Consider the following 12,652-nt stretch of genomic DNA (forward strand, 5'->3'; position numbering starts at 1 on the left):
AAGCTCGTATTATGCTGCCTTGTACAACCATAACTTTCTGAATAGTCCAAAATGATCAGTGGTGGAAGGCCCTCGCTCCGTCTGTGAGTAATAGTGCAGGTTGTTAATACTGTAGCGGACGCAGGGACTCCCGGTTGAGCTGTGGAGATCATTCTTCATCAAGCAAAGCACACGAGAGCTTCAGATAAGACTGTGTGCCGCTATTACTTTCTTCATTTTCCTGATGAATGGTGATTATGGGGATTTAGCCTCCAATGAGTTGGATATTGCTATGTCGACTGACCCCAGATCAGATTTGCTCACTATTAGATTTAGTCTTAATGAGCTCTGATTAGACTCAAAGCGCTCGTCCAAATTGCTTCCGCACGGCAGACGCAGATAAAGTACACTGACTATCCTGTTGTGTTAAACACAGAAGTAACACAGATGAGAGTAAAGACACTAATCAGCCTCGGAGTTTCAGGCTGATATTTTTCAGACGTATCTGCCAGCATTAATAATAGATACTTAATAATGTGGAGGATATTTCACTTCCTTTGACGGGCGAAATGTGCGGGTCATTTGATGTGACCTTTAGCAAAAGTGAGATAAATCAAAATAGTGAGAAGGCGTATCCATCTTGGCATTCCTTTTTTTATTGCAGATAAAATATTTAACTATTTTTATATTTTTCATTCAAGTCACCAAGTGTGAATGAGACATTTCTGCAGAGGAAGCGACACCACCGCAATGCCAAATCAGCATTCCTCTCAGCAGCAGCCCATCATCTGCGGGCCCAATAAACACTCTTAGCGTGAGGCGGCTCAACATGTTGTCATAATTGCGCTGGGAGAGGACATTAGATCTGCACGATTCGGGATAAATTGAGAATCATGATTTTTTTGTGTCAAACAGAGATCACGATTCTGAACAGACAAATAAGGTGTAATTTACTAGAGATTCTGACAAAATGTTACAGTCCCCATGAAATCAAAATGGAAGTTTTTTGGCTTTTAGTGTGAATATGTTAGTGTTATCTATAAGCTAGTGCGCTCCAAAACAATGACACAATTCACATTTAGAAGAGATATAAGCATTCAAAACTTACAGTTTCTCACTTCCGCCAACATGGATCTATGATTTTGATGACATCACTCTTCACTTCAGCGTCTCGTCAGATTTTCTGTCTAATCAAATGCTCTCTAGAATCTGAAGCCCCGCCCCCTACATTATAAACAGACGCTGAAATCTGTCACTTCACTTGTTCACACTACTATACTATACTATACTATACTATACTATACTATACTATACTATACTATACTATACTATACTATACTATACTATACTATACTATACTATACTATACTATACTATACTATTTTCTGGTGAATGGTACATAGTGCATATATAGGGGAAAGGGAACGATCAGACAGTGCACTATATAGGGGAAAGGGAACGATCAGACAGTGCACTATATAGGGGATGGGGAATGATCAGACAGTGCACTATATAGGGGAAAGGGAACGATCAGACAGTGCACTATATAGGGGATGGGGAATGATCAGACAGTGCACTATATAGGGGATGGGGAATGATCAGACAGTGCACTATATAGGGGATGGGGAATGATCAGACAGTGCACTATATAGGGGAAAGGGAACGATCAGACAGTGCACTATATAGGGGATGGGGAATGATCAGACAGTGCACTATATAGGGGATGGGGAATGATCAGACAGTGCACTATATAGGGGATGGGGAATGATCAGACAGTGCACTATATAGGGGAAAGGGAACAATCAGACAGTGCACTATATAGGGGATGGGGAATGATCAGACAGTGCACTATATAGGGAAGAGGGAACGATCAGACAGTGCACTATATAGGGGATGGGGAACGATCAGACAGTGCACTATATAGGGGATGGGGAACGATCAGACAGTGCACTATATAGGGGAGAGGGAACGATCAGACAGTGCACTATATAGGGGATGGGGAACGATCAGACAGTGCACTATATAGGGGATGGGGAATGATCAGACAGTGCACTATATAGGGGGTGGGGAATGATCAGACAGTGCACTATATAGGGGATGGGGAATGATCAGACAGTGCACTATATAGGGGAAAGGGAACGATCAGACAGTGCACTATATAGGGGAGAGGGAACGATCAGACAGTGCACTATATAGGGGATAGGGAACGATCAGACAGTGCACTATATAGGGGATAGGGAACGATCAGACAGTGTTCTATATAGGGGATAGGGAATGATCAGACAGTGCACTATATAGGGGATGGGGAATGATCAGACAGTGCACTATATAGGGGATGGGGAACGATCAGACAGTGCACTATATAGGGGATAGGGAACGATCAGTCAGTGTTCTATATAGGGGATAGGGAATGATCAGACAGTGCACTATATAGGGGATGGGGAATGATCAGACAGTGCACTATATAGGGGAAAGGGAACGATCAGACAGTGTTCTATATAGGGGATAGGGAATGATCAGACAGTGCACTATATAGGGGATGGGGAATGATCAGACAGTGCACTATATAGGGGAAAGGGAACGATCAGACAGTGTTCTATATAGGGGATAGGGAACGATCAGACAGTGTTCTATATAGGGGATAGGGAATGATCAGACAGTGCACTATATAGGGGAAAGGGAACGATCAGACAGTGCACTATATAGGGGATGGGGAACGATCAGACAGTGCACTATATAGGGGATGGGGAATGATCAGACAGTGCACTATATAGGGGATGGGGAATGATCAGACAGTGCACTATATAGGGGAAAGGGAACGATCAGACAGTGCACTATATAGGGGAGAGGGAACGATCAGACAGTGCACTATATAGGGGATAGGGAACGATCAGACAGTGCACTATATAGGGGATAGGGAACGATCAGACAGCGTTCTATATAGGGGATAGGGAATGATCAGACAGTGCACTATATAGGGGATGGGGAACGATCAGACAGTGCTCTATATAGGGGATAGGGAACGATCAGACAGTGCACTATATAGGGGAGAGGGAACGATCAGACAGTGCACTATATAGGGGATAGGGAACGATCAGACAGTGCACTATATAGGGGATAGGGAATGATCAGACAGTGCACTATATAGGGGATAGGGAACGATCAAACAGTGCACTATATAGGGGATAGGGAACGATCAGACAGTGTTCTATATAGGGGATAGGGAATGATCAGACAGTGCACTATATAGGGGATGGGGAACGATCAGACAGTGCTCTATATAGGGGATAGGGAACGATCAGACAGTGCACTATATAGGGGATAGGGAACGATCAGACAGTGCACTATATAGGGGATAGGGAACGATCAGACAGTGCACTATATAGGGGATAGGGAACGATCAGACAGTGTTCTATATAGGGGAAAGGGAATGATCAGACAGTGCACTATATAGGGGAGAGGGAACGATCAGACAGTGCACTATATAGGGGATAGGGAACGATCAGACAGTGCTCTATATAGGGGATAGGGAACGATCAGACAGTCCACTATATAGGGGATAGGGAACGATCAGACAGTGCACTATATAGGGGATAGGGAACGATCAGACAGTGCACTATATAGGGGATAGGGAACAATCAGACAGTGCACTATATAGGGGATAGGGAACGATCAGACAGTGCACTATATAGGGGATAGGGAACAATCAGACAGTGCACAGAATTGTATTTTAAAGTGATATAGAGGAGATTAGGAGGAGAAACGGTTAAAGATTAGGAGGAAACTGCAGCTGTACCAAGCTCAACGGCTCTGGCCAAGCTGTGAAATAAACTAAACACTATTGGCTGTTTTAAAAAGGGGAGGAGCTCTTCGATATGTCCCACCTTGTCTTCCTGTTTCAGTGGAAATTGCGTCACTACATTGAATAATGCTGCACGTTTCAAGGCACTTCAGTCTATTTAAAATGCTTAATTAATCTAAATATAGAGTTGAATGAATGATTCAATGACTCACTCATAAAGACTTCACTTGTTTCATTAGTAGATGAATCTGTGTTTTTGAACAAATCTCTTGAATGAATGATTCAATGACTCACTCATAAAGACTTCATTACTGGATGAATCCGCGTTTTTTTGAACGTATCTCTTGAATGAATGATTCAATAATAAATAAATTTTTTCAACAGTCACTTGTCGCCACCTACTGGTGTAACAATGTAATTGATACAGTCGTTATTTGAAGCTCCAAGTTGCTCTCCAAAGGTGATTTGCTCTAGTTTGATCGCTTCCGTAGACATCAGTGTTTATATCAAAATAATACACTTTTATCCCAGTAATTCTGTGATAATTTGAATTATTATAAGACAGAAATAATGATACTGTGTGGTTGAAAAGACTGTTTGTGAAACTGTTTCATACCAATGCAGATCTGAATGTTCCTGTGCGATTTTGTCGAAGGTTTAATAGACAGAGGCGAATTGTTGTCATTTAGGAACTAGATCACGATCTTTTAACGATTGATCGTACAGCTCGCACAAATGTTTAGCCTCGAACCAGAAACCCCGTCATCTCCCAATCTTCCTGCATTGATTTCCAACGCGCGGGCAGCCAATCAAAAGTGATTGAGCGCTCCTAACCGTCCAATGACACGTGACTGAGCCGCGGCCCTGATGAGCGATGAGCGTGGCAGGATGTTGGTTTAGCGAGAGGCTGGGGAGGGATACGTTTGGAAGACGCCTCTATTCCGGATGTCTAAAAAACACTCTAATGTTCAGATTAATCAAGTCGCAATCTGAACCCTGTTATTCAGGCTTCATTGAGCTGTGCGTCCATTGTTTGTCATGTAGATGGTTTATGCAAATGAGGCTCGGTGACAGGAATTGCTGAAAAGGGAATCATTAAGAAACTCTCGAAACTGTTCCTCCCGGCCCCTGCAGTTTTTTTTACAAGAGGGAGAACGGGAGGGACAGGATAGGGGAAGATGGAAAAGGGGTCTGAGGGGAAAAGAGAGTGCCTGCAATTAAAGTTTCCTAATAAAGTGCTTGTGAAAGCAGACTAATAATGAAGCAAGTACAGAGGGCTAAAGTGGCGAGTCTGAATGCCATCAGGATGCATCAAAATGGACGTCAGGCTCATTTGTTCACTTGACTGATGCTCTGACTTGGAGCTGATAAATCTCCTCTGGTGCTTACAGGGGATTCCAGACCCAAGATAGAGAAGTGTTAGATAACAGACAGACTTAGAGCCACCATTGTTGGGTGAGTTTCAACTATAGGCACCCTGCGGACTCCTTTAAAACACACTTTTCTTGTTTGTTTAATGAGTCTACTAAAATATCCAACTGTGGATATAGAAGCATCACTGGTGATTCATGTCATTTTGCCTATGAACCCTTATTAACATTTACACTATGTGAAATTACTATTTGTTGGAAATGACGTTAAACGTTTCTGGAAAAAAAATAAGGCAGACTAGGCTAGTTTCATAGCTAGCATTTTATTTATCATAAATATGCACATTTTATAAATAAAATTATTTATATATATATTAGGGCTGTCAAAAGATTAACCGCATCCAAAATAAAAGTTTGTGTTTACATAATATATGTGTGTGTACTCTGTTAATTATTATTTATATATAAATACACACACATTCATGTATATATTTAAGAAATATTTGCATCTATATACTGTATATACATTTATATAATCTATTATATATATATATATATATATATATATATATATATATATATATATATATATATATATATATATATATATATATATATATATATATATATATATATATATATATATATATATATATATATATATATATATATATAAATGTTTTATATATAAAAATAATATTTTTTTCTTAAATATATACATGCTTGTGTGTATTTATATATATATAAAGAGTACACACACATATATTATGTAAACACAAACTTTTATCTTGGATGCGATTAATCACGATTAATCTTTTGACAGCCCTAATATATATATATGTATATACACTACCATTCAAAAGTTTGGAATCATTAAGATTTCTGAATGTTTTTTTAATGGTCTCTTCTGCTCATCAAGGCTGCATTTATTTGATCAAAAATACAGCAAAAACAGTAATATTGTGAAATATTTTTACAATTTAAAATAACTTTTTTTTCTATTTGAATATATTTTAAAATGTAATTTATTCCTGTGATCAAAGCTGAATTATCAGCATCATTACTCCAGTCTTCAGTGTCACATGATCTTCAGATGTACTGTCACTTGATCAATTTAATGCATCCTTGCTGAATAAATGTATACATTTTTTTAAGTTCAACCCAACAAAAAAACATTGTTACTGACCCAAAACTTTTGAACGGTAGCATTCTATTTCAGATAAATGTGGTTCTTTTGAACTATCTATTCATCAAAGAATCCTAAAAAAAATTGTACACAACTGCTTTCAACATTGATAAAAATCATAAATGTTTCTTGAGCATCAAATCATCATATTAGAATGATTTCTGAGGGATCATATGACACTGGAGTAATGATGCTGAAAATTCAGCTTTGATCACAGGAATAAATTACAGTTTAAAATATTTTCACATAGAAAAGAGTTATTTTACATTTTAATAATATTTCAAAATATTACAGCTTATTTTTGTATTTTTAATAACATAAATGCAGCATGGTGAACAGAAGAATCTTACTGATTCCAATCTTTTGGCTGGTAGTATATATATATATACAATAATTATAAATAAAAGAGTAATATGAATATGAAGAATGTTTATAAATAAAATAAAAAAGTTTTCTGTATTGTGTATTTAATATAAAAAATATAAAAATGGTGAATATTAAAACTGTTAATGGTAAAAGTTACAGGGACAGGCACAATGTGTGTGTGTGAGTGTGTGTGTGTGTGTGTGTGTCTCTGTGTGTGTGTGTGTGTGTGCGCGTGTGCGTGTGTGTGTGTGTGTGTGTGTGTGTGTGTGTGTGTGTGTGTGTGTGTGTGTGTGTGTGTGTGTGTGTGTGTGTGTGTGTGTGTGTGTGTGTGTGTGTGTGTGTGTGTGTGTGTGTGTGTGTCATTAACATCACTTCTGAAATGTTATATATTCTCTATATTTTTTGGTGGTTTTTGATATTTTCAGAACTATTTGGTACAGGAAATCAACATCATGATGTTGATTAATGATGATCACAATTAAAAGTACTTCTTTCAAAATCTTTCAAAGTAATACATCTTTCACAGTGCTCTCCAGCACAGATGTAGTCGGCAATTTGTCAAAAAGACAAGAAACTTCCAATAGAGTTGGGTATATTTAGTAAGAAAAAACGTGCCTAAGTTACTGCGTTAAAAAAAAAATTATTCTGTTTTTTTTTTTTTTTTTTTTTTTTTTTATTCTATAACTTTTTGGACTGTCAATTGAATAAACTAAGCTTTAAGAAGACGAAAATGGACACCAGAAATGGGAGGATTGGGATGCGTGTGCAGTCACACATCTAAACAAGTATGTTTGCAGCAGATTTTTGGGACTGATTTACTAAACAGGGCAAATAGCGCAAGAGTGGAATTAAAAAAAAAGTTCTGGAAAGTTCTGCACGTGATCTACTGACGCAAATGAAAGAACACAGACACAGCCGGATCATTTCTATAATGACCGACACAATCTACTAAGAGCAGCGTGAATTAGCGTCTGGTTTAACACATGCTGTAAAAAATGGCGGACATACCGGTAAATGACGAGCGCAAACCTTAGTAAATCACCTCGCATGGTTGATTTAAATACTCTACTGAAAGGGAAACTCCTACAAATGCATATGCAATAAGATCAGCCATTAAATAACCCTGTCCACGCCTTTTCAATGCTAATTTCACTGCATGTCTTTAGTAAATCCTGACAGTAGTTTTAAACGGCAAAAGAGAGTTTGACCTTGGCCTTTTATTCTTCAGGATTTATTATTGGTCAAATATATAAGTGTGTTTTGTCTAATGGGATTGTTTCCCACCACAGTAAAACAAAGCTTCAATACCTGACACATTGCCAACTGTAACTGACCGATTTCAGTTTTTTGCCAACTTAGCTTATATACAGTCGAACCAAAATGTATTCAGACACCTTTGACATTTTCTCAGCTGTTAAATTTAACTACACAATTAGATCATACCAATTTAGCTCAACCAATGACCGCTTCATTTTGATCAGTCTGTGATGTCAAAGGTCGCATTAGCAATTAAAGAAAAAACACTGAAGCAAATCATGCTCAGGTCAAAGTGTCAATTTTACTGGTAGTCACTGTATGAAGAATTTTTGTGGTATAATATGTCACAGTTGACTTTATTTAGCTCTCCTCACGTACATAAATGAACTTTAGTGTCCTGCACACACTAGGGAAAAAAATATATCTGGTGTCTGAATCATTTTTGGCTTGACTGTATATAAATATAATCAGAGAACTGTTAAAATATGAGCTGTATTAGGAGCAGTGTTATTATCGTTAATTACATTTCTGTTCATTGAAATGGAGCTGGAATAAAATCAAATCTAAATATTAGCTGAAAAACTTAACCCTTAATCGTCCCTCAAGTAGGGTTTACGTTTGAGTCCCTTGGGGTCAGATAGACCCCAAACTTTTACAGAACAATTGCATAAGGAAATATACATTTTTTACATGGAAAACTATATATACATTTTTTTTTTATTTACTTCTCAACTATACATTTATGCTGTTTTTGTGGGTATTTGGTAGTTTTTTACCTATTTACTGCACAAATACTTAACTATGTCATAAATTGGCTCATTAAAAATTATTTTTTTATGAAAAAAATCACTTGAATGATGATCTTAAATAAATATAAATAGTTTTTGGACATTGCTCTATGTGTTAGGGATAGAATACCGCATTTCTGTAGGTTTGTGGAAAAACTTTAGGAATTATAGTTAAAGAGAGAGAGTGCAATGACCACATTATCCAATAGAGGTCCATGGGGAAGTTATGCAAAAGTTAAGCTGCCTTTCATCTTTCTTTTATTTGCCATTTTCCCTCTCTTTCTCATGATTATTCCATGTTGTATTTGTGCTCTAGTATTTGTCCTTCATTTATGTATGATTTTTTTTCAGATTTATGCCAGTTTTGTTGATTTTATTTGCCAGTTTCTATAAAAATGCTCTGTTTCAGTAACACGTGTGTGTGTGTGTGTGTGTGTGTGTGTGTGTGTGTGTGTGTGTGTGTGTGTGTGTGTGTGTGTGTGTGTGTGTGTGTGTGTGTGTGTGTGTGTGTGTGTGTGTGTGTGTGTGTGTGTGTGTGTGTGTGTGTGTGTGAGACAGAAAGTTCGTTCCACTTTGTGTTTATGCTCTAGGACCAGATTTTGATATAAATGTAGACATTTTCAGATTTATACTGGATTTAGTTGATTTTTTTTTTTACAAACAGTGAAAAAAAAAGCATTTTTTACATTTTCCCATTCATTGCCAAAATCAAAAAAATGCTCCAGACACCTGTGTTTGTTTGTTTGTGTGTGTGTGTGTGTGTGTGTGTGTGTGTGTGTGTGTGTGTGTGTGTGTGTGTGTGTGTGTGTGTGTGTGTGTGTGTGTGTGTGTGTGTGTGTGTGTGTGTGTGTGTGTGTGTGTGTGTGTGTGTGTGTGTGTGTGTGTGTGTGTGTGTGTGTGTGTGTGTGTGTGTGTGTGTGTGTGTGTGAGACAGAAAGTTCGTTCCACTTTGTGTTTATGCTCTAGGACCAGATTTTGATATAAATGTAGACATTTTCAGATTTATACTGGATTTAGTTGATTTTTTTTTTTACAAACAGTGAAAAAAAAAGCATTTTTTACATTTTCCCATTCATTGCCAAAATCAAAAAAATGCTCCAGACACCTGTGTTTGTTTGTTTGTGTGTGTGTGTGTGTGTGTGTGTGTGTGTGTGTGTGTGTGTGTGTGTGTGTGTGTGTGTGTGTGTGTGTGTGTGTGTGTGTGTGTGTGTGTGTGTGTGTGTGTGTGTGTGTGTGTGTGTGTGTGTGTGTGTGTGTGTGTGTGTGTGTGTGTGTGTGTGTGTGTGTGTGAGTGAACATGCTTGTTCCATATTGCATTTGTGCTCTAGTATTAGTCCTTCATTTATGTATGAAAATCTTTCAGATTTATGTCAGTTTTGTTGATTTTATTTGCCAATTTCAATAAAAATACTCTCTGTTGCAGTCGCACACGTGTTTGTGTGTGTGTGTGTGTGTGTGTATGAGATAGAAAGTTCGTTCTACTTTGTGTTTATGCTCTAGGACCAGACCTTGATATAAATGTAGAAATTTTCAGATTTATACTGGATTTAGTAAAAAAAAATTGACAAAAAAAAAATGAAAGAAATTCATTTTCAATGTGGGGTCAATCTGACCCCAAGGGACTTAAAGGGTTAGTTCACCCAAAAATGAAAATTCTGTCATTAATTACTCACCCTCATATCGTTCGACACCCGTAAGACCTCCGTTCATATTCGGAACACAAATGAAGATATTTTAGTTGAAAGCTGATGGCTGAGAAAGGCTTCAGATAGGCCGCCATTTGCATTCAGTACATTGACACTTCCAAGACCCATAAAAGGCACTTAAAACATTGTTACAAAGTCCATCTCACAACAGTGGCTCTACAATAATTTTACGATGCGACGACAATAGTTTTTGTGCTCAAAAAAAAATCAAAATAACACTTTTATCCAGCTTGTTCTCGACTTCCGTGTGTGCCTCCACGACGCATGCGCGAGAATATGACGTAGCGCCGGCGTGCGGGAATCCATGAAATGCACACTTAAGCCCCATTTTGAGAACTACGCCGAGACCTAAAGCAGATCAATGTAGAATCCAACAGCTTAGATACGCGCGTCTTCCTCTGCTTGTAAACAAATCGCTTCTGGGTCATGTGTCCGAACGCCGGATCTGCGTCATATTCTCGCGCATGCGTCGTGGAGGCACACACGGAAGACAAGAACAAGTTGGATAAAGGTGTTATTTTGATTTTTTTTTTGCGCACAAAAACTATTGTTGTCGCATCGTAAAATTATTGTAGAGCCACTGTGGTGAGATGGACTTTGTAACAACGTTTTAAGTGCCTTTCATGGATCTTGGGAGTATAAATGTACTGAATGCCAATGGAGGCCTATCTGAAGCCTTTCGCAGCCATCAGCTTTCAACTAAAATATCTTCATTTGTGTTCCGAATATGAACGGAGGTCTTACGGGTGTCGAACGACATGAGGGTGAGTAATTAATGACAGAATTTTCATTTTTAGGTGAACTAACCCTTTAAACGGTAAAAAAAATGTACACACCTTTAGAACAACCAAATCAAGCCCAGATTTTTTGTGCATGTTTAGATAGATTATTTTGGAAAAGTCACAGAGTCTCATGGCCCTGAGATGAAGGGAACACTTTTTAAAAATGGAGGAAAAGTCCAGTGGGGTCAGCTGGACCCCAAGGGACGGTTAAGGGTTAAGCCAAGTTGACAATAAACTGAAATAACACAAAAAATCGACAGACAAAAATGACAAAGGCACATAATGAAATGAATAAAAATGTGAACTAAAATTAACATGAAAACTAAATTGAAATGACTCTGATTGAGGTAACTAGTTAGTTTAAATGTCAGAGCTGAATTACTGGATTAAAAAAAACCTCTCTGTGTTTTATTGATCTAACTGTGTGTTTTACACTCAGACTGTCCCGCTCGTGTTGTGCTTGTTTGCCAGACACCCCTCGTTATTTCAGTGCTCACCTGCAAATCTTCAGGGGCCGTGATGTGTACGAATGTGAGAGTGTGCATAATAAACCACTTCTCACTTCTCTTTCCGCTTCTTCCTCCAACCCCGTTTTGTCCTTTCTCTTTCCCCAGCTGAATGCGGTGGACGTTTTAAAGGCGAGACATCAGGACGCATCTTGTCTCCAGGTTATCCGTTCCCCTATGACAACAATCTGCGCTGCACGTGGGTCCTCGAGGTGGATTCGGGCAACATCATCAGGTGCTGATTAGTATTTGCTCCAAATGTGAATATATTGTACCCTCCGCGGTCCAAGCTACCAAGCCCATAAGAATACAGCCAGCTGAGACAAGAGGCTTTCTCTATTAATAAACCTCTAATGGTGAAGCTAGCCATTGATGTTGCATCTGCACGGAGAGGAAAGGAGACATCAGATGAGCCGATGGTACCTCGTAAATCTCTTTGTTTACCACCTGCACTGCCAAACTCATTATGAAGCTTAAAACGCTGTTGCACTTTTAATGCTGCACTACAACCTAATAATTTGTCCTCTTTCCAATTCTCTTAGTACCAAAGGCTTTTTGAAATCGCACGCTCGTTCATTATTTGTTCATCTGCCGCTGATGTCTCGATCAGACCACATTGTTAAATTCTAGGCACTCAGAACAGAGATGCGATGAACAATTATTGAACCCTGGAGCATAATATTTGAGATGTGATTATCTGACACTACCTGCGTGATTTGTCACGACTCAAACTCTTCTATCGGTCTGGGATCCGAGCAATGTAAATGTCATTTTACTATCAGAATTTGTGACCAGTCACGGAAAGTTGGGACAAGTCGGCTCTGGGGCATTTTGAGTTATTTGCCGATTCTGAAAGTAGTCTCCAAGCTTTCCAGCGATGTGTAACACATGGAAATCTGATAATATTTGG

General features: G+C 38.4%; 1 protein-coding gene across 1 annotated transcript in view; it reads left to right on the forward strand.

Annotated features, from left to right (window-relative positions):
* csmd3b (CUB and Sushi multiple domains 3b) overlaps positions 1–12,652 on the forward strand; it is a gene marked incomplete at its 5' end in the record, with an annotated part of 796,761 nt that overhangs the window by 513,659 nt on the left and 270,450 nt on the right. The window contains one exon of the mRNA XM_079829185.1: positions 11,851–11,977. Coding sequence (XP_079685311.1) covers positions 11,851–11,977 — 127 coding nt within the window. The remainder of the gene's footprint in view (positions 1–11,850; positions 11,978–12,652) is intronic.

This window comes from Gobio gobio (genome assembly GCF_949357685.1).
Source record: "Gobio gobio genome assembly, chromosome: 11".
Taxonomy (NCBI): domain Eukaryota; kingdom Metazoa; phylum Chordata; class Actinopteri; order Cypriniformes; family Gobionidae; genus Gobio; species Gobio gobio.